A 27,271-nucleotide genomic window follows, 5' to 3' on the forward strand; every position below is an offset into this window, starting at 1 on the left:
TGCTGCAGTGTGTAGCTGGTAAACTGCAGTCATGTCAATACAAGAATGGGTTGAACTATTGTCGACAACCCCTCTGAATATTTACAACCTCACACATCCATTTTATTGCAAACTGTATCATTACTGTCAGATATGAGTACAAATTATCATATTTCAAATCCCTTCTTGATAGTTTACATCCTTTCCAATATAGCCTTGCATTTCCTACAGCGGGGAGGCAATGTGCTACTCAGCATTGTTTAGGGAGCGAGATTGACTATACAAACAATACAAATGCTTTCTGAGTGGTTCTTGCTGGAAGTGACTCATGAGCCTAGTTTGTCAGTGTCCAACGTGCTCTGTAATTCCAATTTTTGCAGACATTAATCGGGCATGATCAGAATTCGGCACTGCTAATTCTCTGTAATCTAGAAAGTGATGCAGAATTCCATTATTATTACTGGTATTTATATAGCGCCAGCATATTCCGTAGTGCTTTACAGTATTATCAAAGGGGGAGATTTAACAATAAATTGTTGTATAATGTATGGAGAGATCCTCTCAGGCCATATTGGATCAGAGACCATTCACAATGTCTGTAACTACTAGTGACTACAATATAAAATTTGCCTTTACACCTGTCCGTGATTTTATTAGATACAGTTGTTGTTCTAGTTAGGAAATTAGTCAGTTTCTGCCCCTCTTTGTATTATATTAAAGGGACACTATAGTGACCAGAACAACTACAGCTTAGCTCCCTTCAGGCATTTTCATGCAAACATTGCCTTTTCAGAGCAGCGCTGGAATTAAGATGAGTTATAAACTTTTATAGGGGGGAAAAAGGGGGGCAACCCACCAAAATGGTGGGTTTAGCACTCTATGGTCAGGAGTACATGTTTGTGTTCCTGACCCTATAGTGATCCTTTAACTATATACACCATTATTGGAAAGTCAGCCAGATGAACCACTATATGAGTTGTATTTTCTGCCTCAATTTCTTGCTCAGCTCAATGGCACTAAGCTCAATGGCACTAGAGAGTTCAGTTAAGCTAGTTCTGACTTCCCTTCCTGAGATCGCATGGCTGTCCGGAACGTAAGGGATCATGGGAAGATGTTATTAGATTTGCATAAAGAACTGGAAAGTCTGAGCATTAATAATTTAAAATAATTGTGCACGTTACCCTAATCAGTCGTTAGATGTATGATCCTTTTATATACCCTTCAGTTCGCTATCTCATAAAATTAAATACTTTGATCATTTTGCTGGAGTGAATATAGTATAAAACATCAACAGTAGGAATTTAAGCTGCCCATAATCAATAGTTTGCAGTAATATCACAACATGCGAATGACTCCATTATTACTATCTGTAATTCACCCTCAATAATGGTGCTGTATATAAAAATGTTAAATAATTCACAAACGGTTTAGTTTTTTTTTATTTTGTATTGATCTAGTGATTAACACTAAAGCCCAAGAAAACGATTTCTATCTTGCTCTGGCTGCTGCTCTCAGTTCCAGAATGCTCGCTAGTTCAGTTCTTGAGGTTCCTTCCACTAGCTCACATTCACGTGTTGTTTTAACCCTGTGATCTTTGACCTGACTGTTGCCTTTATCTTTCCCTCCTGTAATTCACCTTTTCTCTTGCTTTTCTGCTTATTAGAGGAGTGGTTTAACCAAGGTGAGTGCATAGACACTGCTTTCTGTCCTTTATTCTGTATTCCTGCTATCTCATCTGCTGCTAAAAACCCATTGCATAAACTTTCATTGAGTTACAGAATGTGACTGCTGTTTCAAAGCAGTCGGAGTGTTGTCATTGAAATACATTGAGGAGCTTTTAAAGTATTTCTAATTTCTTCTTTCTCCCTAAAATAGGGAAAATAATACATCACAAAATAATAACTGAGAGAAGCTCTACAGATAATGTTTTAGAGCAGTGGTTCTGAACCTTTTTTGAAACATAGTGGTCAATATTTTAAGCGTAGTTTAATTTGCAGAGACACACTAGGCACCATAACTACTTCAGCTAAGTGTAGAGGTTATGGTGTCAGGAGCCTGCTAGCACTACCTGCCGGTAATCTGTCAAATCATTATTGAACAGTTTGACAATTACCTAGCTGTGTCAAGCGCCAACAACATTTCTTACCAGGTTTGAACAGTATTCATTGCTGTCAGCTGACGCTCTCAGCCAGTGAATACTCTGTAAATCTAGAGCAAGTGTTATGAAGGACCATGGACACCTGACACAGGAAATTAAGTGTCGAAACGTTTCCCCGGTCCTTCTCAACCTGCGCCCGTGGCTATAATATGGTTAAAAAAACACCTTATTCTGCGCTGACTCCTTTTCCGCCTCCTACAATGTCCTTGCAAGGGGGAATCTAATGCACATGTGCAGTGGATTAAACTTCTTGAAACAACTGAAAATGCCTTTAGTGGCAGGACAGCTACTAGACGCACTCTTAATGCTTCAATGACAACATTTAATTTTCTCTAAAATTGCATTGTTTTACATTGCAGGGTTAAGGGGACAGGGACACTGCACCCAGACCACTTCAAGGAGCTGAAGTGGTCTAGGTTCCATCAGTGCCACTTTATAGGTGGCCAGCACACAGGGTCTCCTGGCTCCATAACATTACACTCTCCTGGCTCCATAACATTACACTAGTAACACATAGTAGTCATTAGGGTGATTGGAGTGTTTCTTTAAAATACATTCTGTAAAACCCCTTTATTAGGCTATTCTCTGTGTCTGACAGTTAACTGAGACCAGATGAATATAATGTGTCTGTTCTATTCAATGGGAACCTACCAAAATAGCACGAAAACCTAAATTTGGGTGCCAATCCAACAGTACACACCACTGTGTTACAGTACTAAATTGGGGGTCAACAGACTTAAGTAAATTGCAATAATACTTTCAAAGTTCCACATCCAGTGTTGCAAACTATTTACATATAAATCAAACATTCATATCTAGTTATTAAAAGCACTGTCCCCAGACATAAAAAGTTATTATACTCACTGTGATTACAATAGCTTTCTCTAAAGCATCAGTTGAGGAATCCTCCTTTCTTGTTCACTGCAACAACTTTAAATTACCTTTAATTGCTTGTCTAGCTAATTTTGTACTGCAGACTGGTGAACTCCAAATAGGTTTATTATTTCACTTTAACAGTATGAGCTGAGCTTTGCCATATATATATATATATATATAGAGTCCTATGTCATAATATATGCATGAATGCGGCATTTAGGGAAAATGCTATTGAAACAGAATAAACTTATTGCAAATAAAGTTTGTTTTTAGTGTACACTTTCAGTTGAGATAACTCTGACCCATTATCTAATGTCAACTAAATGGTTGTTTCAGGAAAAAAGAATGGGGACGCTGACAAGAATTTTGATACACTTGACTTGCCTAAGCGATCAGAATCTGCCAAAGGTACAGTACAGGCCTTTCTCTTCCTCTGGCCTAGAAAATGTTTGTGTGTGTGTGTGTTGAAACTCACTTAATTCTGTGGTTATCATTGTTATTTTGGTTAGTTTTACTGTATGTGGTGGGAGTGTGTACAAATGCAACACTGATTCTCCACATTAAACATGTACAATGTTGTTTTTGTATCACTTTCTATAGAGGCCTTCCTATGGGCCCAAAGGTCAGCTTTCAGTTTCATCTGAGTGGAAAAATCTAATCACACCCAGCAATTCATGAAAGCCACATCTGACTAAAACTATTTCTATCTAGACATCTGTAGGCGTGGGCAGTATATTAGATAAGGGTGTGTGAAAAGAAACTTACTTAAAAAATAATAATTTTAAACATGAATTACAACATACAATTTATTAATACTAGTAGCTAGAAAACAGTAGAAACAGTCACATTGTTACCAAGCTAATCCAAAATCAAACAAATGTGCTGAAAGAGGCCTTGTGGGACAGAGAGGGCAGTTTAGAACTGCGTCATGGTGATCTCAAACACACCTGGCACGTCCCTTACATATGCCTATTTATATATTGCTGATCATCATACATAATACTGAATAGGTATCACTCTGAGATCTGAGGTATATTAATGAAACCGTTTTTTGTAGACAAAGACTACGGTGTGTGTATTAGTAATTAGAGAATTGTTCCTATTATTTGTCAGTGAAGAGCTGCATTTTAGTTGTAAAAGTTAATTTATGTGAATCATTTTGTTTCAAAATGTAAAAATGCTTATTGTGGTGAAACAAGGGGAATTGTAGCAGAAACTTTGTTATAAAGATACTTATTCCAAGAAGAGAGAAGACACGACAGACCATAGGAAAAAAAGATTTTTCTAAAATAAGAAATGTTATTATTCAGCTTAGGTGTGTTCAATATGTTATATTGAGAAGTCAGCAAATTTACAGCTTTGAGGCACCAATGGACCATAAATCATTTAACTAGACATGGTGCATTTAAGTAGACATGCTGCTAAACTTATTGAAATAATGTGCCGATGGTGCTTAAAAAAACAATATTACCTTTTTCAAATCTACTACAACACTTATGTGTGTATCCCCCTAACACCACACCAAAAAAGTGAAAAACACCAATCAATAAGTACTGGTATACCTCCAAACATGTAAGTGTGGCACCCAATGCCTGTTTAAATATTGTCTTATTGCAAGGGAATTTTGTATGGGTAATATCCACTTCCATGATTTATTTATATAATGAAGTGTATGTAGACTGTAGGAAGATATGAGAAGATAAAGAGAGTATCAAAAAGGGAAGAAGAGAGTTTGCATTTACAGTAAAAGGGCTGAACATTTTTAGATTACTCTTAATAATCAGTCTAGTCTACACACCAAAACCATTGCAAAGTGATTAATGGTAATGGTGCTATTAGGCTGTGGGCACTATCCTCCTGTTATTAAACAAACCATCGTTGAGTAGTTAGACTAAAACCAGGGTTTTACAGAGGAAAACATGGCTGAGCCCCCACTATTTTTTTTGATAATGCAATTTTCACATTTAACCATTTTCACACATTTGTGAAGCTTCATGCAAAATGTATAATTTCTCAGACATTCATTTTTTTTTTTTTGTGATTAATGGCCTCTGTGCCAACTGTAAATCACAGCGTACACATGTCAAGTTTAAAGGCTTACTGCAAGTGTCATAACCACTACAGCCTGCTACAGCAATGGTTTGTCCCTATACCTGGGTCCCCGCTGGAAACCGATGCTTCCTGGTGGTCCAGTGATGCGCTTTCAGCTTCTGCAAAGCCGCAGAAGCCTGAAGTCACAGAAGCCGATCTTGGTTAATGACTGACACATTCTGTGCAATGAACTGACATTAACCACCTGAGACTCTAGTTCCGGGCTGGCTGATGACAACACAGTGACACTACCAGAGGTGGAGCTACACCTACAGTAGCTAAGGGGTTTATCGCTGTATAACAGACTTCAGGCTGAAGTGATTATGGTGCTTGGAGTAACCCTCTAAATTCCTTCCACCTTTGTAAGATTGCTGATAGCCTTTTATTGGTCTTTCTCCTTGTACAATGTTGTGTTTTTTTAAAACAATTTCCTGATATTTGCAATGTCTTTGTGTTGCCTTCTGTCCTCCATTTAATGAATGCCTATGCAATTTTCCATGATACATTTAATGCTTTAGAAGTATTTTTATTTCCCTCTCCTGATCTGTATTTTTTTTAGCAAAAAAGTCCTGGAGATCTTTTGTTTGCTCCTTGTGGACCATAGCTATATCTGCAACCTAAAAACATTCAATAAAATTTAACATGACCAAATAATTTTATTTTTGGGATTATTATAATTACCTTAGATTAAGTAAGTAACTCTTGTATACCTGTTTCAATGTGAACACTGTTACTATCCCTATCGAAAAGGGTGCGTGCACTCATGCAGCCACAGAATTGACAGATCTTTATTTGTAATTATTTTAAGATGTTATCCCGTTTTCACTTAAGTATTACAAAAGCTTAGTAAGGTAAAAAATGTCTGACATGATTTGTCATTTCAACCTCTATACCAGCAAAGCTTTGATTTCAGTAACAGCGAGCAGACATTTGATATCCACTGTAGCTGTATAAATGAATTCATTGGAACATCTAAATCTTCCAAGCAATACACAAGCACTTCATGTTCTATATATTTATTTCTTGTGTATTTGCTGTTTGTATCTTATCCGCCTGCCTGTTCTTTGATATGCTCTATACACGTCGTGCAATCGATCAACTTCCATGCAGACTGTGAGTGGATTGTGACCTTTGAATCCTTACTATTGATTGTATCTGAGAGGAGAGCATCCCGCTTGCCATACAGAGACCACTTGTATCACAACAGTTGTTATGGATTACTAAATTCCCTGAGATGTCATAGGTACATGTGTAGAAGGAAGAGCCTTACACCCAGTACCTTCCAGGCTCAATCACTACATATTCATCACCAGTTTCAATTTCATGTGCTGTAAGGAAAGTAATCTCTTACATTTAGCGATGTCCACAGTAGCTCCTGCAATTCAATGAAACACCACTCAGTCATATCTATGAATGTATCTGTGCATTGCGCTTTAATATTAGGAGACTATAGTGGTGATATTAAAGGGATGCAATACGGATCTTCCGTAATATGTCTAATCAATAGAGGTAGTATAAAAGCATATAGATTGAGGTCTGCTAGCTTTGCGGTTTAAAAGATTAAAAATTAGAGCCGCAGTAAGCCAAAGTGCTAATATTGTAAGGCTAAGAAAGCAGAAATGCTTATAAACCATTATTTACTTGTGGCAAGCACATGCACTCTCTGCTTGTGAAGCTGTTTGCGATTAATTCCTTTAGCTTAATAGTGTTTGTAAAGGTGTGTTGCCATCAATAAGATCATGCATTGTTTTAGGATATGTGACAGCGACACTTCCGATGGCAGGGAGACTGTACCTCTGGCGGTCTGTATGTAGGGCTGAGTGATAGGGAAGATTGTAATGTACAAAGACATCTAGCGAGTAAGTTCCATTCTAATCAGCTTTTTCAGTCTGAGGTGACTCAGGGATTATTACTACTTCTGACTTCCCGGCTAGGATGACAGCCCTGCCTCCTCTCCGCCATGCTGATAAGATCTGAGAGACTCATTCCTTTACGTCTCATTCAAAGCATTAAAAAAAGAAAGGGGGGTCTCTAGCACCCAAATTAGGTCTGATCACGCTCACTGTTTCAAAGCTTATTTTGTTAACATTTACATCTCCTTTACTTTAAGGAGACTGTTTGAACTTGACATTTGCTAAGAAAATTTAGGAGGGGCAGCCACTTTGAATAACACCTCAAGGATGTGGTTTTCCAAATATTTTGTTTTGAGGTATTTAGTATAGCCAAATTAAACATAAACCAACTTAGGGCATAGGGCCCAGTGGTCAGGGCCATACAGGGGTCCAGATGCCGTGAAGATACTTGGACAAGCTTTGCCCCATTCACTACTCTATATTAAGAGTGAAGCGGTGCCCAAAACTACTAACTTGTCTGAGGCTCTTTGAGATGTTAATCAGACTCGGCTGTGCAGAAATAAATATATATTTCTTTGAACCACTGATGTTAAAAAGGCATGTGATGTTAGCCAGGTTTTAAAAAACAGAAGCGAAGAACCGGAGTATAGCAACGGAGTGATTGTCAAATGAACCCAGAGTCCTAAAAGTTTAGAACATGAAAATGTACTACAAAATACATATTAAAACATAACTTTTAATTGATTTGGTTAAAATGAACCCAAATTTAAATGATACCACCACCTTGGTTTAAAAATGTAATATCACTTTCTTTACTCATCAAGTGATTCTTACTGCCACCTTTGAGTGATTATGTTTTTAAACCAAGGTGGTAGTTTCATTTAAATTTGGGTTCATTTTAACCAAATCAATTGTTATGTTTTAATATATATTTTGTAGTACATTTTCATGTTCTAAACATTTAGGACTCTGGGTACATTTGACAATCACTCTGTTGCTATACTCCTGTTCTTCTCTTCTCTTTTTTGTAACTTGATTACTATAGGGGTTACCCCTTTCCTCCCACACCCCACTAAAGGAGATTTACTCACACTCAATTTAAAATTCTTTTGTTAGCCAGGTTTTGCACCTAAGGCTTGTTGAGCATCAGGGGAATTAATCTACAACGGTGCCAATACTATAATCTAGCCATCAGTAAACTACAATGTTACCTCATGGAATGTCCTGGCCCGGTAGATTTAAGTATCCACTTCAAAATCGTAATATGGTATTTTTTGTTTGCCAAGATGTTGTTATATTTGTGTATTTGATTTCTATTTGAAACTTGGCTTGCTGAAATATTCCTGCACTGAATATGTTGTTCTCTGGGTACAAAAACACGATCTCCCTTATGGTCCTTAAAAGGCATTTTATACAGTGCTGGATCCAACAGTGTTATATTTGGGGCTTCATAGATCTGGAACTGAAAATGATGCTGTGATTTGTGTTTCTGATCTCATGCACTAGATTATGCAGTCATATTTAAAACCATCTTTCCATTCATTTAGAGACTGGTCATTCCAAGGATATGAAATCTGTCTTGACATGCAGACTGAGGCACAAAGTAAATTCCTAAAAAAGCAACGGCTAAAAGGAGTCACAGTCCCACCCATTGGTTCTGCCACACAGGGAATCGATCATATCGTTAATGGGGCATAGGAATTCTATATGCAATGTGCTTGCAGAAGAGATAGATCATTATGTGCACTGGGCCTAGGTCACATTTGTTCCCTACCAGGTGTTAATCAGGGTATATAGATCAGATACATATTTGTATGTAGTCCCAAAGCTACATACATGAATTTTATGAATTCATAATTGTGTACCTCTCTGCACACATGCTGTAATTATGGCACCCAAGATTTCAGGACATCAGCAGATCGAAATAATGAGGCAACTTGTTTGCAATAAGTAGGCCTGGAGCTACAAATCTATCTGGACCTGATTTAACGGACAACCCCTTTTAATGTAATAATCTGTGTCCAGTTCTTCTAACGTTATCTTCTGAAAGCAGTGGACGTTCTCTGAGTTCCTGTTCATTCCATGCTGCATGGTTTCAACCACAAGAATTTTCTTCTAAAAATAATCCTTACATCACACAAGGGGGTGCTTTAGGGACGACAGTAGATAGACTGAAATCAATTGCTGCTATTAATTCCGACTGTTGTGATTGAAAAGAATAAAGTTTAAGATAGATTTTAAACATGTTGATGTTGCTAAATTGACAGCCACTTACTTTGCTTCCTAAGAAGCCCTAATGCATAATTACTTTTTCAGCAACCAGCCTTTGTTGCTGGTGCATCATGAAGATAAAGTTCCTTATATTATCTTAATTAGTGCAGATTCGTCAGCTGAGCCGCTGTACAGTTTCAACGTATCCAGACTTAATAAATCTGTAAACAGTCTGCTAGATGTGTAAAAACTGAGTGTACTTTTAGAAATGTTTATATTTTTACATATTTTTATTTATTTACTAATTTAAGGTATTCATGTGAATTATATGACTAGTCAATAATGCCAATCATGCCTTGCTGGAGATATTGTTGCAAATGGGAATAGTAACACAGCTCTTGGAAAGAAGCACATAAAATAGCCTCTTGGGCAACAGCGTTCATAATGATTATACATAAATAAGGACTATTTTCGTAATTGCCTTTGGTAACTGTCCTAGGGTGTAAAGCTATAAGGATGATGAGTGAATCTTTGTTGTTCTCAGCACGTGTGCTCTGTTTTTTTTCCCCCTTAAGTGCTTTGTGGGTGGTCAGTTCACGTGGCAAAGCAAACAAAAAAAGATAGTTATGTAAAAAAGATTTAGCATAAACCTAGACAAGTTGTTTGCAGAGATTATAGGTCGTGCAATTTTTAATTAAACCATCTTTTTTTTTCCAAGCTGCCAGAGGTCCTTTTGAGAAATTATTGCCTTTTTGACATTAAAATTCAGATATTCTGACCTTTCAAAAACCAAAGATTCTCTGGGAATAAAAAAAACTTTCTGGACTCTTTTCAATATTTTAGAGTTTGGGTAATGTGGCTTATGATTAGCACCCCATAAGGAATAAAAATCTCTTTCAGACGTTCTGGCAGGTTGTACTGACTTCTCGTTTTTGGGGCCAGTCTTGTCTTCATTGTAGCAGTGTGTCTGCTTAATCTTTAAAGGTTGGTCGACGTGTAATAATTTAGCTTGATTTCCTGTCAGGTGAACCAGTCAGTTACCTTAAAACAGCTCTTTAACCGTATGAGGTCTTTACATATGTTGCAAAAACTCCTGCACCTCCTGGGTGTAGGGTGCAAAGAAAGGTGAGCTTTACTTACCTGAACCTGTCCCTTGCAGCTTTTGCCATGGTCTTCCTGTCGGTTCTCTTTAGCTCCTGGTGCTTTATCTGCCAGGAGCCCGTGAAATGCTCCATAGACAATGACTTTTTACCCTTTAGCTTAGGAAAAGTCAAAACATGATTGCAGTAGTTCAAAGTTTTGTTGCGTTTTGTCAAGCACAGGAAATATACGAAGTCAAAGTAGCCCTTTCAGTGAAATCTCAACACAGTCAATCTTTATGAAATACTCATTTTGGAAGTAGGGTGACAGTCGCTTTAAAGGCTATACACATATGAGCTGTCACCAGCTGATTACCTGCTTTACAATGTGGACAAGTGCTGACACAGACAGCAGGTAATGGCAAAAGAGCCCTGTTAATACATCATCAGGAGTGGTGTGCTGTAGCCCCAATTGAATAACATTGTTTGTCTTGAAAGGTCTTAATCGCGTAGTTGCTTTTACTTTAGATGTCTTTAATAGTATATTCGGTGAATACCATTCTGTGACAGGTCCTAAAATAAGTTTGTGTATAGGTACCTGCTATTAATTTTCTGCTGATGTCTTCAGTGTGAATAGGAATACAGCCCTGATTTTCTGGACAGATTAGACAGAAGGCATACAATTCCTGCACTTTAATTTGCTGGATGTTGTACATGTGCTTTCCTAGTATTCGGAATTTAGGACAGAGGATTTTGGGGGGCATGAAAGTTTTCCTATTAAAAAATTTAGAAATACAATTTTATTTGAGCAATAATGTTGCATATGTTTTGAATGGCTGCTAGTGTAGCATCATAGCTGGCCAATTGCATAGTCTGCTCTCCCAATGTTTCTCTCACATAGCATGTAAGTAACATATCACATTCAGCTACACTACCTGCCGCCACTGTTGTCAAGAGATCAGTCATATGCTCACTGGCAGGACATTTTTTTGACAGATTACACTTACTGCCACTAGTTTAAACGCTGTAAATAGGTGGAATAACCCCTCTGCTGCCGGAGGCGGCGTCACACAGCATCAGTAGAGTGTCATCAATGCCGGACTGACTGTCAATTCTATGTGTATTCTTAATGGAATGTATTAAGAGTGGTCATCTGGCGTCAGCGAATGGCTAGCAGCATCGGCATCCAGCTCTGCAGCTACGCAGAAGCCGCATGCATATCACAGTCAGCCTGCAAGGAGACCAGGTGTCCAGCAGGACCAGGTAAGATGGAGAACTGTTGCAAAATGATTTCCCATGGAAACCAAGTTAGATTACTCCTCTCATCACTGTGAGCTGTAGTGGTTGCTGTTCTACAATTATGAAATGCTGCAAATTGGCTTAATTGAAGCATAATGTTGGGAGGAGTGATCCTTAATTAATTATTTGGAAGATAACCTGATGGACTAATGACATGCTAATATTTGACACTTTGGAACTATTGTACACATCTTAAAACATAGTTTCTGTTATTTTATCTGAACAGTGTTTCCACTGGCTGCCCTGAAGCACCTGTCTCACTTAAACTAGCACTTTCTGCTTGGAACACAACTTATTTTACAGACTAGATTGGGTTGCAAATTACATAGATCTACTTTCAAATACTTTCCAGCACGTTAATTTCTCAGATACACTTAGTGTCAGTTCTACCATATTATTCTGGATATGATCAGGGAGACATTATATGATGATGGTTCGTTCTCTTGAGAATCATTAAGCGCTGAATATCTGAAGTACTAAGTTCATCTTCCTCAACACTATTCATAATTCAGAATGGAATGGCAATCTTGGTTGATCTTCACTCAAGCATGTTGAATGTTAAATGAGGAGTTGCCTAAGTTCAGATTTTCCCAATGGACTTTGTCTCCTTAGCTATGCTTTTACATCCGCAAAATTGTAGTCTCCTCTGCTTACTTGGGGTTTTATTCATCATCATTCCATCTCTTTGCCTGCTACATGTGAGCTATGATTATTTTTATGTATCAGGGTATACTCTATCGGACTTTGTTTTGTTGGTCTGGAGGTCAGTGTCGGGCACCAGGGAATAACACTTCCATATTGATTTGTTGTTAATTGTACCACAAATCTTCATGAATCTTTGAACCTCTCTCAAAAAATAGGTTGTTAAGTCAGCAAAATAAACTTTAAAGAGGAAATGCTGATGGAATAAGGGCAAGAGTCTTGAAGTATGCAGATTCTACACCAATTTGTTTGAGGACCAGGGATATTCACTAAACTTGTTCCTGTACACCACTGGAAGTAAAGGGGCTTCTCTGAATGCTAAGATCGGACAATGTTCACACTATTTAAAGGGACACTATAGTCACCCAGACCACTTCACTCAATGAAGTGGTCTGGGTGCCAGGTCCCTCAGGTTTTAACCCTTCACATGTAAACATAGCAGTTTCAGAGAAACTGCTATGTTTACATTGTAGGGTTAATCCAACCTCTAGTGGCTGTCTTCCTTACAGCCGCTAGAGGCTCTTCTGCGATGCTGGATGCGAAATTCGCATCCAGCGTGCAGAACGTCCATAGGAAAGCATTGAGAAATGCTTTCCTATGGACTGTTAGAATGCGTGCGGGGCTCTTGCTGCGCATGCGCATTCCGCTCCATTCGGGAGCTGACATTGGCGGGGGAGGAGAGGTCACCAGCGCTGAGGGAGCCCGGCACTGGATTAAGGTAAGTAACTGAAGGGGTTTTATCATTCAGCCCCACGGGAGGGGGACCCTGTGGGTGAGGGTCCCCCAAGGATGACGTAGTGTCAGGCAAACAAGTTTTTTCCCAATGAGCCTGAGTATGGTCCAGATTTAAGCCAGGCCGAACACTGCTGGATGGCTGAAATTATGCAATTTATAACAAATAAAAAATGGAACTGTAACACAAAGGACTTATAATGTCCATAAAAAGTTAATAATAATAATAATTTGTTCTACTTAACCTTTTAACCTTTATTTTGTTACATTTATTTTTTATTTGATGTAATTTTTTTAACTTATTTTAAGTTTATTGGTTTTAATTTAGTAGTACACCAAGAAAATAGACATGTAGCGTTATGAAGAATTGGCATGCATGCAGGACTTCACTGTACAAGAACCAATATAGAAGCAAGCAGTGACATTCCAGGCTAATTTAATGTACAGAATATGAAGAACCCCCCACACACATGCGTTACCCCGTGCCTCCACATATACTACAACAGGCATCGCACAATGTACAAACATAATACAATACAATAACCTCCATTAACTCAACATCACTGCAGCATAGGGATACCCACTATATTAGTATATAGCGGGAAGGACCTCAATCATTCAAACTAGTGGTAATATACTCCAAGCCCAAATCCTAGGGAAAATGACATGATTTCTGAGGGGCGAATAAATTAAAGGACAATGTTTTAAAAGTCAGGGGACTTCCAGGCTTGTGCCATACACAGTTGTGTCACAATGACGATATGGGGAGAAAGATAAGAAATATGTTTTGGTGGAAAAAAAACTGTTTCCTACCATCTATAATAGAAAATTCACTTGGGACCAAAACTGTTGGACACTAGGTCAAAGCTACTACAAATTAAATAAGGTTGCAGTGGCATTCTGGCATCTCCAATAAATAAGGGAGGCGTTTGCATTGATTTTGTGCAAAGGTTAGGGCGGGGATACATTGTAAACAGCAGTTTGTAACGTGTTTCAAGATGATTCACACATTCTTTATTTCAGGTACGAAAATAAACATCTTCCACTAGGTTAGTAATGGGCAATGTCTGCTGATATCCACTTCCCACCTTTGTACAAAAAGTGGTTTAGAACTACCGTTATGTCAAGTGTTAATTGTTAATGTGGAGTAGCAAAAAGTCAAAAGTTTAGTGTTATTTGGGGAGAAAATCTTGGCGAAATCATGACTTTCAGTAACATTAGGGGAAGGACATGCTTAATTATACTCTATTTGCAGGTATTAAAAATATTTATTTGAGGCAATCGATAATTAGCTTCCAGGGACGGGTATGGTATAAACTTGTTGTTCACTGCTAACACAGCTATTTGAGTTATTCCTTTGAAATATCACCTCTATACAGTTAGGTTGGAAGTCAAAGGTGCTTGACTGTGCATAAAATGTGTTACTCCACAGGTAGTGAAGTTCCCATCCAGAACTAGCACGACAGGGTTTTATTGGGATGTTTGTGACTGCATATAACTTTTGTGACTAATTGTAGGATAGAATTAAAAAAAAAAAAAGGGTTAGGGGTGGCAGTGGCAGTAAATGAAAAACATAAGGCAATTTGGGCAAAATCATCATTTGTAAGGTGCTCACATAGCCAGCCAGAATAAGGATAGCTTAATTGTATTTACAAATATTAGTGAGTGTTTTAGGGATTTCACTCCCAAATACAGGGTGGGCCAAAATTCAGAGTAGAATTTGACAGGTGAATAACGTATTTGTTAGTAGTTAGGTGTTACATGTATATATTCTAACTCAGTCTTGGGAGATTAATCGTGGGTAATTTCACAAAGCAACAGCAATTACATTTTATTTTTAAAATGTCAGGTCCATTATTTTTACGCAAATGCCCAGCTCCTGATGACTTCCTTTGGGAATATCTAAACGGGGTGTACGTGAACAAACTGCGTACACTTGAGCAGCTCAAGGATAGTGTCTGTGCAGAAAGTCAAGCACAAGCCTCAAACATAAATTAATGTTATAAGCAATGCAATCGAAAGACCCCGACTTTACGAGGAGGAATATTAATCTCATTTAAAAGATGTACTCTTCCATGCCTAGTCGAAGAAATCTCAATAAGTTAAGCATTCATTGTATGTATTATCATTGAAATTGGTTCATTAATTAATAATAATAATAATAATAATAATAATTAATTAAGTTATTGACTCCTTAAAACCTACTCTGAATTTTTGTTCACCTTGTATTTAATAAAAGCTGTTCTTCAGTCATGGGGATATGCTGCTTTTATTGCTACCTGGTCTGGAGAAGGGATCCCTATGGGCTATTTGTTGTAAATGTTATGATAATCAGATATAACTGTACTGTTAATAATGTCTTCTTCAATATTGCAAAGGCATACTTTTCCAACTCTGACCAATGTAATTTTCCAGGACATATTCAGTCTACACTGCCCAACATGTTTCAACAAGGACTGGTTATCCTTTGCTGGCATTTTTATTTCATTCTGAACTGCAAAATACATGTATAGACAGACTCATATACTCAACTGTTAAGGCTCTGAGATCACAATGCAAAATATTTGGACACCCACACACTTTATAATATTTTGCACACTTATCACCCCCCAGAATGGGAATTTCATATCACTCATGAGTAAATCGTTCAGATTAGTACAGGTATAGTTAACCTGCATTACTGGTGCCATGGTCTCAAAAGACCATGCACCAATTATCTTGAATGTTAAGGACCAAAATTATTTAAGGCTGTGGCAACTAAGTCTTTAGCCCAATACCCAACATTTGCTGCCAAACTGCAAAATAGTTAGACTCTATTTCCAAATGAATTCCACAACTGTCTAAATGGAAATCTTCATTAGGAGCTCATCTATGCTTCTAAAGCAATTTCAGCCCCAAAGATTTAATGTTTATGTTCCCTAAAAGATCTTAGTAGACACAATTAATGTGAAAAATTCCCCTTTTCATGTGAGTTTGCCACCAGCTCTTGGAGGAGCCTGCTTGCCAGTCTCCTGCCCACAGACTATGGGTCCTGTAATACACACTGAAAAAGTCTCAGTTCGTGTATTTGGATAATACGGTTCGGCAACCAAACAGCCGCACGAACCGGAGATCACCTGGGAGCTTGTTAAGCCTAATTGCTACTTTGTAGCAATTTCCACCGCAGTGTTCTAAGTGTTCGTCTGGGTGGCTGCATTTCCTATGGACGACCACGAGGTGGCGGCCATCCTGTTTGCACAAACGCAGGCAGCGGTGTTTGGTCGACGAGTTCATGGAACTATTTTCGGACAATGAAACTCCAAAACACCACTGGACTTCCGTGATCGCCTGTGTTCAGTTTTATAACACTTAGGAAGATACTGTGCGGTGGAAACATTCACACGAACAAGGGGAGCAAGCTCCAGGGTAAGAATATTGACTATGTTCGGTAGTGTGTTCGGTTTTAAACTACCGAACTAGACCGACTGCCAGTCCGGATCTTATGGAACTGTTTTGGGCAGGAGCCTCATGTCAAATTACCCCTGAACCAATCTGGGCGATTTTTGGATATGTTGGTCACCCAGATCAGGGCTATCAAGGGATGTAACTTTTGTGAGATTTTTAATGTAATTTTAAGATACGTTTGGGGTGTTTGTGAAATGTTTGTTTTTTTTTGTGCCTGGAGATAATTGAGTTTTGTACGGTTCCTGACTCAATTATCTCCCAGGCATAGGGGAGGGATTATCCTATTTTCTGTGGGATTGTCATGGGCGTACTTAACTGTATTTGAAACTGTATAAAAGCAGATTAAACGTATTCCAGCTTGTACTCCCAAAACTGTGTCGTCTGGTTACTTGGAGGGGAAAGAGATAATCACTGTTCCAGCTTGTTCCAGTGTGGAGGCTTCAACGGGGAAAGTCCTTGTAAGGACTAGAGCTCCCAGTACTGAGTGTCGTCCAGTGCCTCGGGGTGGATAGAGCGAGTTCCTCATTTGGCTCCAGGAGGGAGCGGTTCCAAGGCCCCAGTCAAGCCACGGTGACTGTGTGCAGAGGTGCTGCAGTTTGTCCCCTGTTCCAGCTAGGAAGCGGTCCTTGGCGGAGGTACCCAGCCGGGGTACAGAAAGCTCCGTTACAATTAACTACACCTTTCATACGTGCTTATATCTGAAATCACTAATATCCAATCAAAAATAAAATAAATTAATATGGCCAGGGTTAACTATTACTGTAAACGGATGGGTAACCATTACATTCAGGATAAAAGGGTATAGGGAATTAATTTAAGGGACAGACAGGCATGAATATTGAAGAGTGGTTTTCTCTCCATGTTTGCCTCTGAGGACGGTGTATTATCACGCCGAAACGCGCGTTGGGATTTTGTCACGGGTCTCTCCGTTATGGAGCACCTTATCACTATGTAAGCACTTTTTTCACTTTATTTATTTTACTTTTTTTTTTTTGGTCTTTTAGTACATAGAACACCCATGAAGGTGTTTACAGGAGATTTAGGGTCTAGAGACTAGGGACTCCTTTACCAGATACCTCTAGTATTTATAGAGAGGTGGAGTCATTTGTATATATCCCTATCACCTATCTCCTTGTATATATATCCTTCACTTTATATATTTTTTCCTGTGCTTATTTCTCACTGTTTAGCATATCTCTCACTATTCCTTTGTGTTTTGACTTTTGCCTCAAGATGATTGCACTAGGTTCTGTTGTAGCCAGTGTTATATAGATTTCCATGAGGGCTTATAAACAAAAGGTGGAGATTGCTACTTTTTCTGTTAGTTCTCATACCGTTACATTTGTATCCTGTGGAGTTAATGTGGCATGCTTAATTACCAATCATTAGCTATTGAGCATATCACTTGGTATTTAGACCGCTATATGAGAATTTAAGGGAATTTTTTTTTTCTTCCCTAAACTGAATTTAAGCATAGAATATCTAAAGGTGTTACATGAGACTGAAGGTCTAGTGACTAGAGATACCCTTACCACAGACCTCTGGTAACCCTAGAGAGGTGGATTTAATTGGTTATATCCCTATTACTTATCTCTCTGTATATACCCTTCTTTTTATATATTTTTTTCCTGTGTGCTTTGTTCTCACCATTTAGCATATCTCTCACTATTCCTTTTATGTTTTAGTTTTTGCTTCTGGAAGATCACACTAGGCTCTGTCGCAACCAGTGCTGTATATACTTCCATGAGGGCTTAAACACAAAAAGGGGAGATTGCTATCTCTTCAGTTAGTTCTCGTACTGCCAATCTATCCCTGTTTGGAACTAGTGTGGTATGCTTTATTATTAACTATCTATTATTGAGCATCTCATTTAGGGCTGCACCCCCCCCCCCCTCCCCCATTTGGTGGGGTGGTCATCCACTCAGCCCCTGTTTTCGGCTACTCCTAAATGAACCTGACTTAATGGGTAATGCATTTAAGCATATGGGTGTACCCCCCCCCCTCCCACCCCAGACCCACCACTGCCATGTTGTGAATTTCATTCCTAGCATAGTGGACATTTTCTCTTGTGTTCATTGTTTTACAGCCCACACCTGCAGTCTGTGACTCTATGCACATGCACTAGCCCTGGGTTTTTAGACTGCATCCTTGGACTTCTTATTATTAGAGAGTTATAGGTTTGAAACTGTAAATTTAGTTTAGGACCCAAGAATCTCTGCTATTGTGATGTAGTGACAGACTGAGCATCATATTAATCTTGTGGCTTCTTTTATATGAACACTTACCAAGCGGGTCAAATGCAGTTACATCTTGATAACAACTCTGGGAAACTGTCTCCTGTGCTCTGTCATCCTTAAATCTTTCTTGAGAGTAGGATTTCTCTGCAGAGCAAAGTTTTATTGTGTAATTGTGTCAGTTTGTATCAACCTGGGATGTGACACAGACACCATGTTGGAAAGCCTTTGATTTCAGTCATATTTGGGCATTATGTTGATTGAAAAGACTACATAGAAGGCTAGACATACCAGGAGATGCTAGATTTACCTATTACATTGCATTGTTGCAAACAACTTCATAGAAGAAGACGGCTAAAATTCTGATAACTGGTAGCATCCTGATTGTGGCTACGGCAGTAACCATGGCAACGTTGTTTTTTGTGCGTTTGACCTGACTGACATGTCAGGACCTCATAAATTCTGAAACTGTTCCCGTGGAGCAGAATTCTTATTCAACTGCGGATTCTTTCTTTTTTTAAACATTGGTAATAAGTGCCTCATGTCTGTATCCACGTTACCATCATATCAGTAACAGCTGTGACAGCCATTGCCACCATTGGGGGTAGGGAGTTGAAGTTATGTTTTTAATTTACTTTTTACAGGTTTCTCTGTCTTCTAAGGCACATTTGTTAACTACCTAATTACATTACCTTAATCCTCCCAATCCTGTTACTGCTGCCATCCTGATAATACGTTGTAATGTATACAGGAGTATGTATGTATTATGCATTTTGTGTTTTGAATTATATCCAATAGGTTTAAAAAAAAAAATAGGCAATTTGCCTAGCCCTCCGGGCAGATGCAGAAAACAGTCATATTTCATGTTAAACAGATAATGTATTTTATCAGCTGTCCTACATAGATGCCATCTAGAAATAAGCCATCATTGCTCATCCTCTTTGTTGCTCTGGTTTAATAAGACTTCTCCCCTGCCCACAGGAAGTTCACCTCCTTCTGCTGCCCTCCTGGCCATCTGCACCCTTTCAAAACAATTTTGGTTTTTCATTAAACAAGATCTTCTCATGATAGGAAAATCTGGGTGATTATATTGATGCTGGATTCTATAAATAGAACGGCTCAGCTAGCCCAGTGAGAAGGGATCAGTTGTAGGAACGATGTCGAGCTGCATTGGATTTCACATTAAAAAAAATAAAATGACGTTGCTTGTTTTTTTTTGTTTTGTTTTTTATGGTGCAGTCTGGTGACAAGGTTTTGTCATTTATTGTTACGATTTTACGTAAGTTTTCACATATACATATTTGAAGGTGATATTACCCCCGGTAGCCAAGTTTATTGAGTATTTATTGCCATATCTAGAATAGTATTGATATATAATCGGTCGTTCAGTCTTGGACCTTGTTTCTTTGTGCCAGGTCTCTGACATGTATCCACTAACATCCATTATCCTCTAACATCTTTATTTAAGATAATTGATGTGATGATGGAATTTACAGTGTGTTTTTGTTCACAAAATCCATTCTGGCCAAAAATGTTTTATTATTGGCTGTAAACAAGAGGCATTACTGGCTTCCAAAAAACACCTGGGGATTGAGCCCAAAGCAAAACTTGATGATCCCTATCTGAGGGCTCCAGCCTAGAAGCTACGTCCCCACATCTCTCTAAGCAAACCTTGCCAACTATGCAAGCCGGGATGTCAGTGGAAAAAACAGCTGGAAACAAGAACATGCTGTATTGCTAGGTGGAATCAGCTGCCTGATGTAAAATGGAAAACATAATACTATTCTGCTGCCCCTCAGCTACCTGCAGAGATCTGGGCATACAACCACCCTCTTTTGGGGCTTTGCAGTATTAGGGAGGGGCTCTAAAATGTCTGATATATTAACAGAACAGCACATTGAATGGTTTGAAATGCAAATCGCAACATTTATACTAATATATCAAAGCTGTGACCGAGCTTTTCCAAATGAGAAATGTTTACTGAAATCTTCACTACCCTACAGTGCTCTGTGTCAGTCTAGCGGGCACATAATATGGTATTGAGGCACAGATACACAGGCAAAACTAGGGAGGAGCTATCGAAATAGCATCAAGGATACCTATAAGATAGCATCAAGGAGAACACATTTTTAGAACATCCAATATAAAGCATCATTTGACAACAATTGATTGAATTGACTAGGAACTTGCTCATTTTAGGTAAAATTCTGCTATTTCCACCTCATCTCTTTTCCAAATTATCCCCCAATCACTCTGAATTTTGTTTGTCTGCGTGTGCTCTGTAAAATTCAAGTATAGACTGGCTAAGCCCTGAGCAGTGCTGGTTATTTACAGGCCTGGTCTATGACATCAGAAAGACGACGTGACATCACTGAAGTTATGTGACTAATAGAACACCCCTGATGTCATCCAGACAGTTAACTTATAAGGTGTTAAGGAGATAATGTTTTAGAGCAATAAACATGTGCTTTTATATGAAGCAATGATGTTAAGGAAACATATCCATGAAAAGTGATTGCACAAGACATTTTAGGGTTTGTTCACAAAATAGTATGTTGCAGTGAACAGAAATCTGAATAACAAATTTTTTTAGACTAAATGCCCATACTTTCAGTCAAGCTGAATCAAAGAAAGTTATAACATTGACTCTTTTACTTACATTTTGCAATACTGGTCTTCAATTGTAGATTATGCTAGCTTTAGTGTACCTATAATCTTAATTTTATTAATGACAGGAGGCGAGTATTTGCTCAAGTCTCTCTTTACTAGAACTCCACAGCAGCATAGAAAAACAACCAATCAGAAAAAAGTTAGGTACTATAAAACTCCCCTCCTCATGCATCATTTCCTCTTTCAAGCTGCGACAAACAGAACAAGAGGCAGAAAATATAATGGGGAAGAAACGAAGTCCTAGATAGGATGAATACAACAATGTCCACCCTCCGAGAAGAGCTGTCAAACCAGATAGCGTTGATGGACTGTAAACTGAAACGAGAGAAAAAACAGAATCGAACAGGTTGATTATCCAATGAAATGTACTCTGAATAAACATGCAGGTACCCAATGTAGCAACCAAATTTATCCTAACCTGTAGATATCCCAACCCTACTATGAAAAATAGATATAAGAAACAAGCGACAGGTAGCAGGGACAACAAGCAGAGTTGCATACGTACCTGATCAATCTAAACTATAAAATGAAACAAGGGAGGGATAAGAATGGGTGGGAAATACTCGCCTCCTGTCATTAATAAAATTAAGATTATAGGTACACTAAAGCTAGCATAATATACAATTTTATAACCTGACAGGAGGCTTCATATTTGCTGTTTCAACGCTCATTCAACAAATCCAATGCTGTTTTTTTCGCTGGTACCTATTCTCGGAGCTACCCGAGCAATCCTAAATGGACTTTGCAACTGCGATAGATGATAATACACCGACCGATGGAGATGCCAGTTGATGAAGTACCCCAAAAACGGAAAAAACATCCTCCGCTGATAGATCCAATGTGCGTGGGGTCGCGACCTGTTACCTACCAGCTGGGCCAAGAGCTGGCAGACTGACCTATTAGCCATTTCCCTGCAGATATGAAATGTCGAAGGTCATTTGCGGACCTAGGGCCGCGATAATACACTGCCACCATGTCTCAACTCTTGATGTATAAGGTTGCTCCACCAATCGTGCCAGGGTCACCCGGCAATGTGGCCTTGCAGGCAGATCTTCAATCTCAAGGAATACATCTAAGTCCACTACCAAATCGCAATTGAACCGAGTAGGATCTTTCGTTCCCTCCTGGCCTACCCGGTGAGATGTCTCCTCTGAGAGTAAATTTATAATGCAGGCAAGAGTGTGGTCAAACTAGCCATATCCTAAGTGATTCTAATATTCCAAGTGAACTTTGTAATCCTCGGACACGGTAGAGGAAAGACTCCAAAAGGACCTCCATTCAGGGTTCCGAACTGAACTTGTGTGGAGGAACGGTGGTCGACTATTCTGGGAGTAGCGAATCCCAGGAATATTCAAAGGGATGGGAAGTGTCAACCGGAGTGTAGATTTCCATCCAAATATGCCCTCGTTAAAGAGTGAAAGATGTCTGCGTAGGAATCGGGGCACACCCGGTACCCCCACTAGGTCTTGTAGGTCTCCATGACGGTAGTTGAAAAATAGGTAGCGCGAATCCAGAACAAAACGGCTTCCATGAGGGACAAAAAGAGTATAGACGGAGGACCCCCATATCCAAACCCTGTTCACCAGGTATGCATTCCGAGGAGATGGGGCAGTCCTGCCATCTTATCCTAAGATCGTAATGACCGGGGTTACCGGTCTCACCATGTGATCCATGCGAACGGTTTACCTTCAGACCGGGTAATAGGCCTTCCTTAATCTCGTTACTCGAGCAAGGCAGTGCCCGTTTGCTCCATGAAGGTCTCCGTATCTCCTGTCACCAAGATATGGAAGAAACTGTCTGCGCAGTTGTTCGCAATATCCAAAAACAGAAAGCAATCCTCTGTTTAATATGGTGCAGAAATACCAAAACCTGCACTCACGTAATATCTGAGGTCCATCCGTTAGCGGTACCATATCCAGGAGTGTGTGTAAATAGGTGGGAGTCTCCCCCCGTTATACCTCTGTGAGAATGTCTTGCGTATGTTAGAGCGGTACGGATCCAGTAGATCCATTACAGGAGATAGAATAGAAGGAACCAGTCTAAATATGCATATCTTGCATGACCAGGCAGTCCCCTATAACGAAATCAGTAGCACGGACGTCATATCTAATTGAATGCAGGAGGGACGCCCCACCATGTAGCCATATATGTCTTTCACAGGTACGAGCCTGTGTGACGAACAAGTGGTCGGCACTGTAGAGCGTCGAGTGTATGAGAGAGCCGTGCCCTCTACTAATGTGATCGAATATCGTGATAGCGTCCGGCCGATAGCCTGAGCGGGCCGCACCCGTAAATAACAGTGGAGTCTACCTCCGTGACCGGTCCTCTCTATGAGGATGTGTCCTCCAAACATGTCTCCCGTATCCAGCTCAGTCCCTGGCTGAGGTTAAGGGAGGGATGCGCCCTCTAATAACAAATCAGCGTCCGGTTCGCTCTCTGTTCCTGAAGAAAAAATATTCTCGTGATGAAGGGCCGCACCCTCCTGCGATCCAAACTAGGGTCCCTAGAGACTCAGGGTGACCGACTGCAAGGTACACCGAACACTAGATCAGCATAAGGCTGAGGACAATCTTAGGAATAACGATGGAAAAAACTATCAACTGACCGTCCGGATCCCGTGCGCGCGCGCGGGATCCAGGCTGACCGTTGGTAGTCTGAGGAAAGCTGGAGACGTTCTCCGCAATCCACGAGCGCCCGGGAGGTCGGAGGAGGTCAAGTCAGGCCTCTCGACGACCCGAGCGAAAGAAAAGGAAGTCACGAAAAAAAACAAAAAACAATAACGTAGATAAGAGAAAAAATGCAAATTCTATCTCAGCTTGAAGGCAAATAGCAGGCCGGAAAGGTAAGACAAGTAAGCCCCACCGAACAGGGCCAGGAGCTAACCTAACGCAGGAAATAACTACCGATACCTACATGGATACCGGGAGGCGGATACGGAGTTAGTTGTGAAAGACAAGGAAAACCCCGCATTCCCCTGTAGGTGTCTGAGCATCGATCCTTGCCTGTGTGAAGTTCTCCTTGGAAATGTATGACCGGGGTCTTCATAAGAAACCCTGCCCTTCAGGCATGAGGTTTAGGGCCTTCACCCTACCCACCATATTCAGATGGGCGTACACTGGTGTCCTCTTGGATAGTATGGCAATAGTGCTTGTCTGGACACCTGCCTATTTCCCTGTCACTGGTGGGCACTGGCATTACCTCAGTGATATTCCCCCAGGCCTGCGGCCTAAAAGGGGTTCGGCACCAATAGAGCAGGCCCGTCCGAAGGATACAGGCCCAGCAGGCTAAACGAATGGACACAGAATAGTTGGCCAAGCAAATAGGCACGGACATAGCAGGCCATTAAGATGGGGCAAAGACATAGCAGGCCGTTTAAATGGGCACAGACATAGCAGGCCGTCTTAATGGGCACAGACATAGCAGGCCGTTCTTATGAGCACAGACATAGCAGGCCGTTCTTATGAGCACAGACATAGCAGGCCGTTCTTATGGGCACAGACATAGCAGGCCGTTCTTATGGGCACAGACATAGCAGGCCGTTCTTATGGGCACAGACATAGCAGGCCATTCTTATGGGCACAGACATAGCAGGCCGTTCTTATGGGCACAGACATAGCAGGCCAATCCTGGGTTGTATATTATATCATATGAGTATCTGTTATTTATATAGCGCCATCCAATTCCGCAGCGCTTTACCATGGGTCTTGAATGAATAATGGGGACCTCCGAGCTTGGGTAGAGTTCCCCAAAAAATTGTAGATCCTCAGAGCACCTTGACATACGACCCCCAGACATCAACCCTTTTAGACAGCGTAATGCCATGTGAATAACTTGAACCGGGACTGGCAATCCCTGAATGCCCAGCAGGCAAATAGCGGTATCCCCGCTGTTTTGGGTATAAGTTGTTTCAGTGATTCCGATATCCATTAAAGTAAGATAAATTGAGCGATACTCTCCTTAAACTGTGAATTGGAATGCACATGCCCACACAGATCTGTTTGATGTTTCCATCATTAATATAGATACCATCATCATATTTGAAAAAATTGTATAGTGTCAGTGCAGACTGGTCTCCCATACCAGTTTGAGCCAGATCCAGCTCTGTTAGCTTTATATATAAATGCCATGGACAGCGAAGACCCCATAACTGGATCCTCTGAGACCCCATAACTGGATCCGAAAAAATATATACCGTGAAGCACATGAATCCCAGTTCATAATGCCTGTAACTCACAGTAATCCGTGATCTACACTGTCAGTAAAACACACAACAATCTGTGATATACACTGTCGGTAAAAACTAAATCTGAACTATACAGTCAGAAAACTAAATCTGAACCATACACAGTCAGAAAAACTAAATCTGAGCTATGCACAGTCAGTAAAACTAAATTAGAGCTATACACAGTCAGAAAAACTAAATCAGAGCTATACACAGTCAGAAAACTAAATCAGAGCTATACACAGTCAGAAAAACTAAATCAGAGCTGTATACAGTTAGAAAACTAAATCAGAGCTATACACAGGCAGTAAAACTAAATCTGAGCTATACACAGTCAGAAAACTAAATCTGAGCTATACACAGGCAGTAAAACTAAATCTGAGCTATACACAGGCAGTAAAAACACACAGCGATCCGTGAAATACACCGTTAGCAAAAACCCACAGAATCTGTGATATATACTTGCCAGCAACAATCACAGCAATCTGAGATATGTTATGCCAATAAAACTCATGTCATAGAAGCCCAGAAATCTGACATGTAAAAAAGACACACAGTGAGCCTGAGATATACACTGAAGGAAACCTGGCAACATTGAAGCAATCCGCCGGTGAATCCCAGCAGGGTGACTACAGCCGAGCTCCAAAACCGTGGGCGGAGGGGGGGGGGCGCGAGTAGGCGCACTCTCCTCTGCCCGGTCGGCTGCCCGCGGCTCTGAGAAGAAGCTGAGCGCGGCGGGCGGCCATGTGGTGAGTACCACTGTAGCCGGAAAAGAACAAAGGGATTCGGGGAAATCAGGAGACAGCCCGAGGCTAGTCTCCTGAAACCCTGATACAGCATGCAGCCCGCGGATAGTAATGGCGGGACAAAGAGAGTGGGGTAGCGGGGGGAGGGGGCGGACAGCATGCAGGAATCCCCAAGAAACTCCCCAAACCACCACAGAAAAGAAAAGGTCTCCCCAAGAAGATAGGGGAAGCAAAAAATCAAAAGGCAGGAATTCCAATCACAATCAATCTATCTAAATACAATACAAAAACCCACATAAGCAGTAGGAAGGAAATAAATATATCAGAAAATAACTAAACACAAAAAAATATATATAACATAAAAATATATAGAAGAGAAAATATGATACCAAAAAAATTAATAAAGTAAATAAATGAAGATATCAAATATAAATCCTGATAAATCATAATAAATCCCAAAGCCACCCACTATAAGCAGGAGGCAGTGGTACTCTGACCTGTACTGTCTGTGGAGCAGCAAAGAAAGAGGAAATGATGCATGAGGAGGGGAGTTTTATAGTACCTAACTTTTTTCTGATTGGTTGTTTTTCTATGCTGCTGTGGAGTTCTAGTAAAGAGAGACTTCAGCAAATACGAAGCCTCCTGTCATGTTATAAAATTCACTACAAAGCTCTGTTTAAGTTTAAAAAAAAAAAAGACTTACAGTTAGGAAAAGACCTTGGCAGTCTCGCAGGGTCATAATCCAAAAGAAAGGCATAGCTAGGTGGACCATATTATAGAAAAGGATTAAGAAACTTAGCATTAAGCTGAACATATATTTTAAAGTGTGTAGATGAGATATACTACGGTTTGAATTAAAGGCGATACTCTATGCCAGTGTTTCCCAACCCAGTCCTCAAGGCACACCAGTCCAAGATTTAAGGATTACCCAGTTTTGTCTAAGGTGTTTTTAGAAAAAAAAGAAAAAACACCTTA

General features: G+C 39.9%; 1 protein-coding gene across 8 annotated transcripts in view; it reads left to right on the top strand.

Annotated features, from left to right (window-relative positions):
- The window catches only part of ARVCF (ARVCF delta catenin family member), a 736,316-nt gene that overhangs the window by 677,285 nt on the left and 31,760 nt on the right, over positions 1-27,271 (top strand). For 6 of the 8 annotated variants that reach the window (XM_063454427.1, XM_063454432.1, XM_063454428.1 and 3 more), the window contains 2 exons: positions 1,643-1,660; positions 3,350-3,421. In XM_063454427.1, the coding sequence (XP_063310497.1) occupies positions 1,643-1,660; positions 3,350-3,421 (90 nt within the window). The remainder of the gene's footprint in view (positions 1-1,642; positions 1,661-3,349; positions 3,422-27,271) is intronic. The other 2 variants (XM_063454430.1, XM_063454431.1) reach the window with 1 other exon arrangement.

This window comes from Pelobates fuscus, chromosome 5 (genome assembly GCF_036172605.1).
Source record: "Pelobates fuscus isolate aPelFus1 chromosome 5, aPelFus1.pri, whole genome shotgun sequence".
In the NCBI taxonomy this organism is placed as follows: domain Eukaryota; kingdom Metazoa; phylum Chordata; class Amphibia; order Anura; family Pelobatidae; genus Pelobates; species Pelobates fuscus.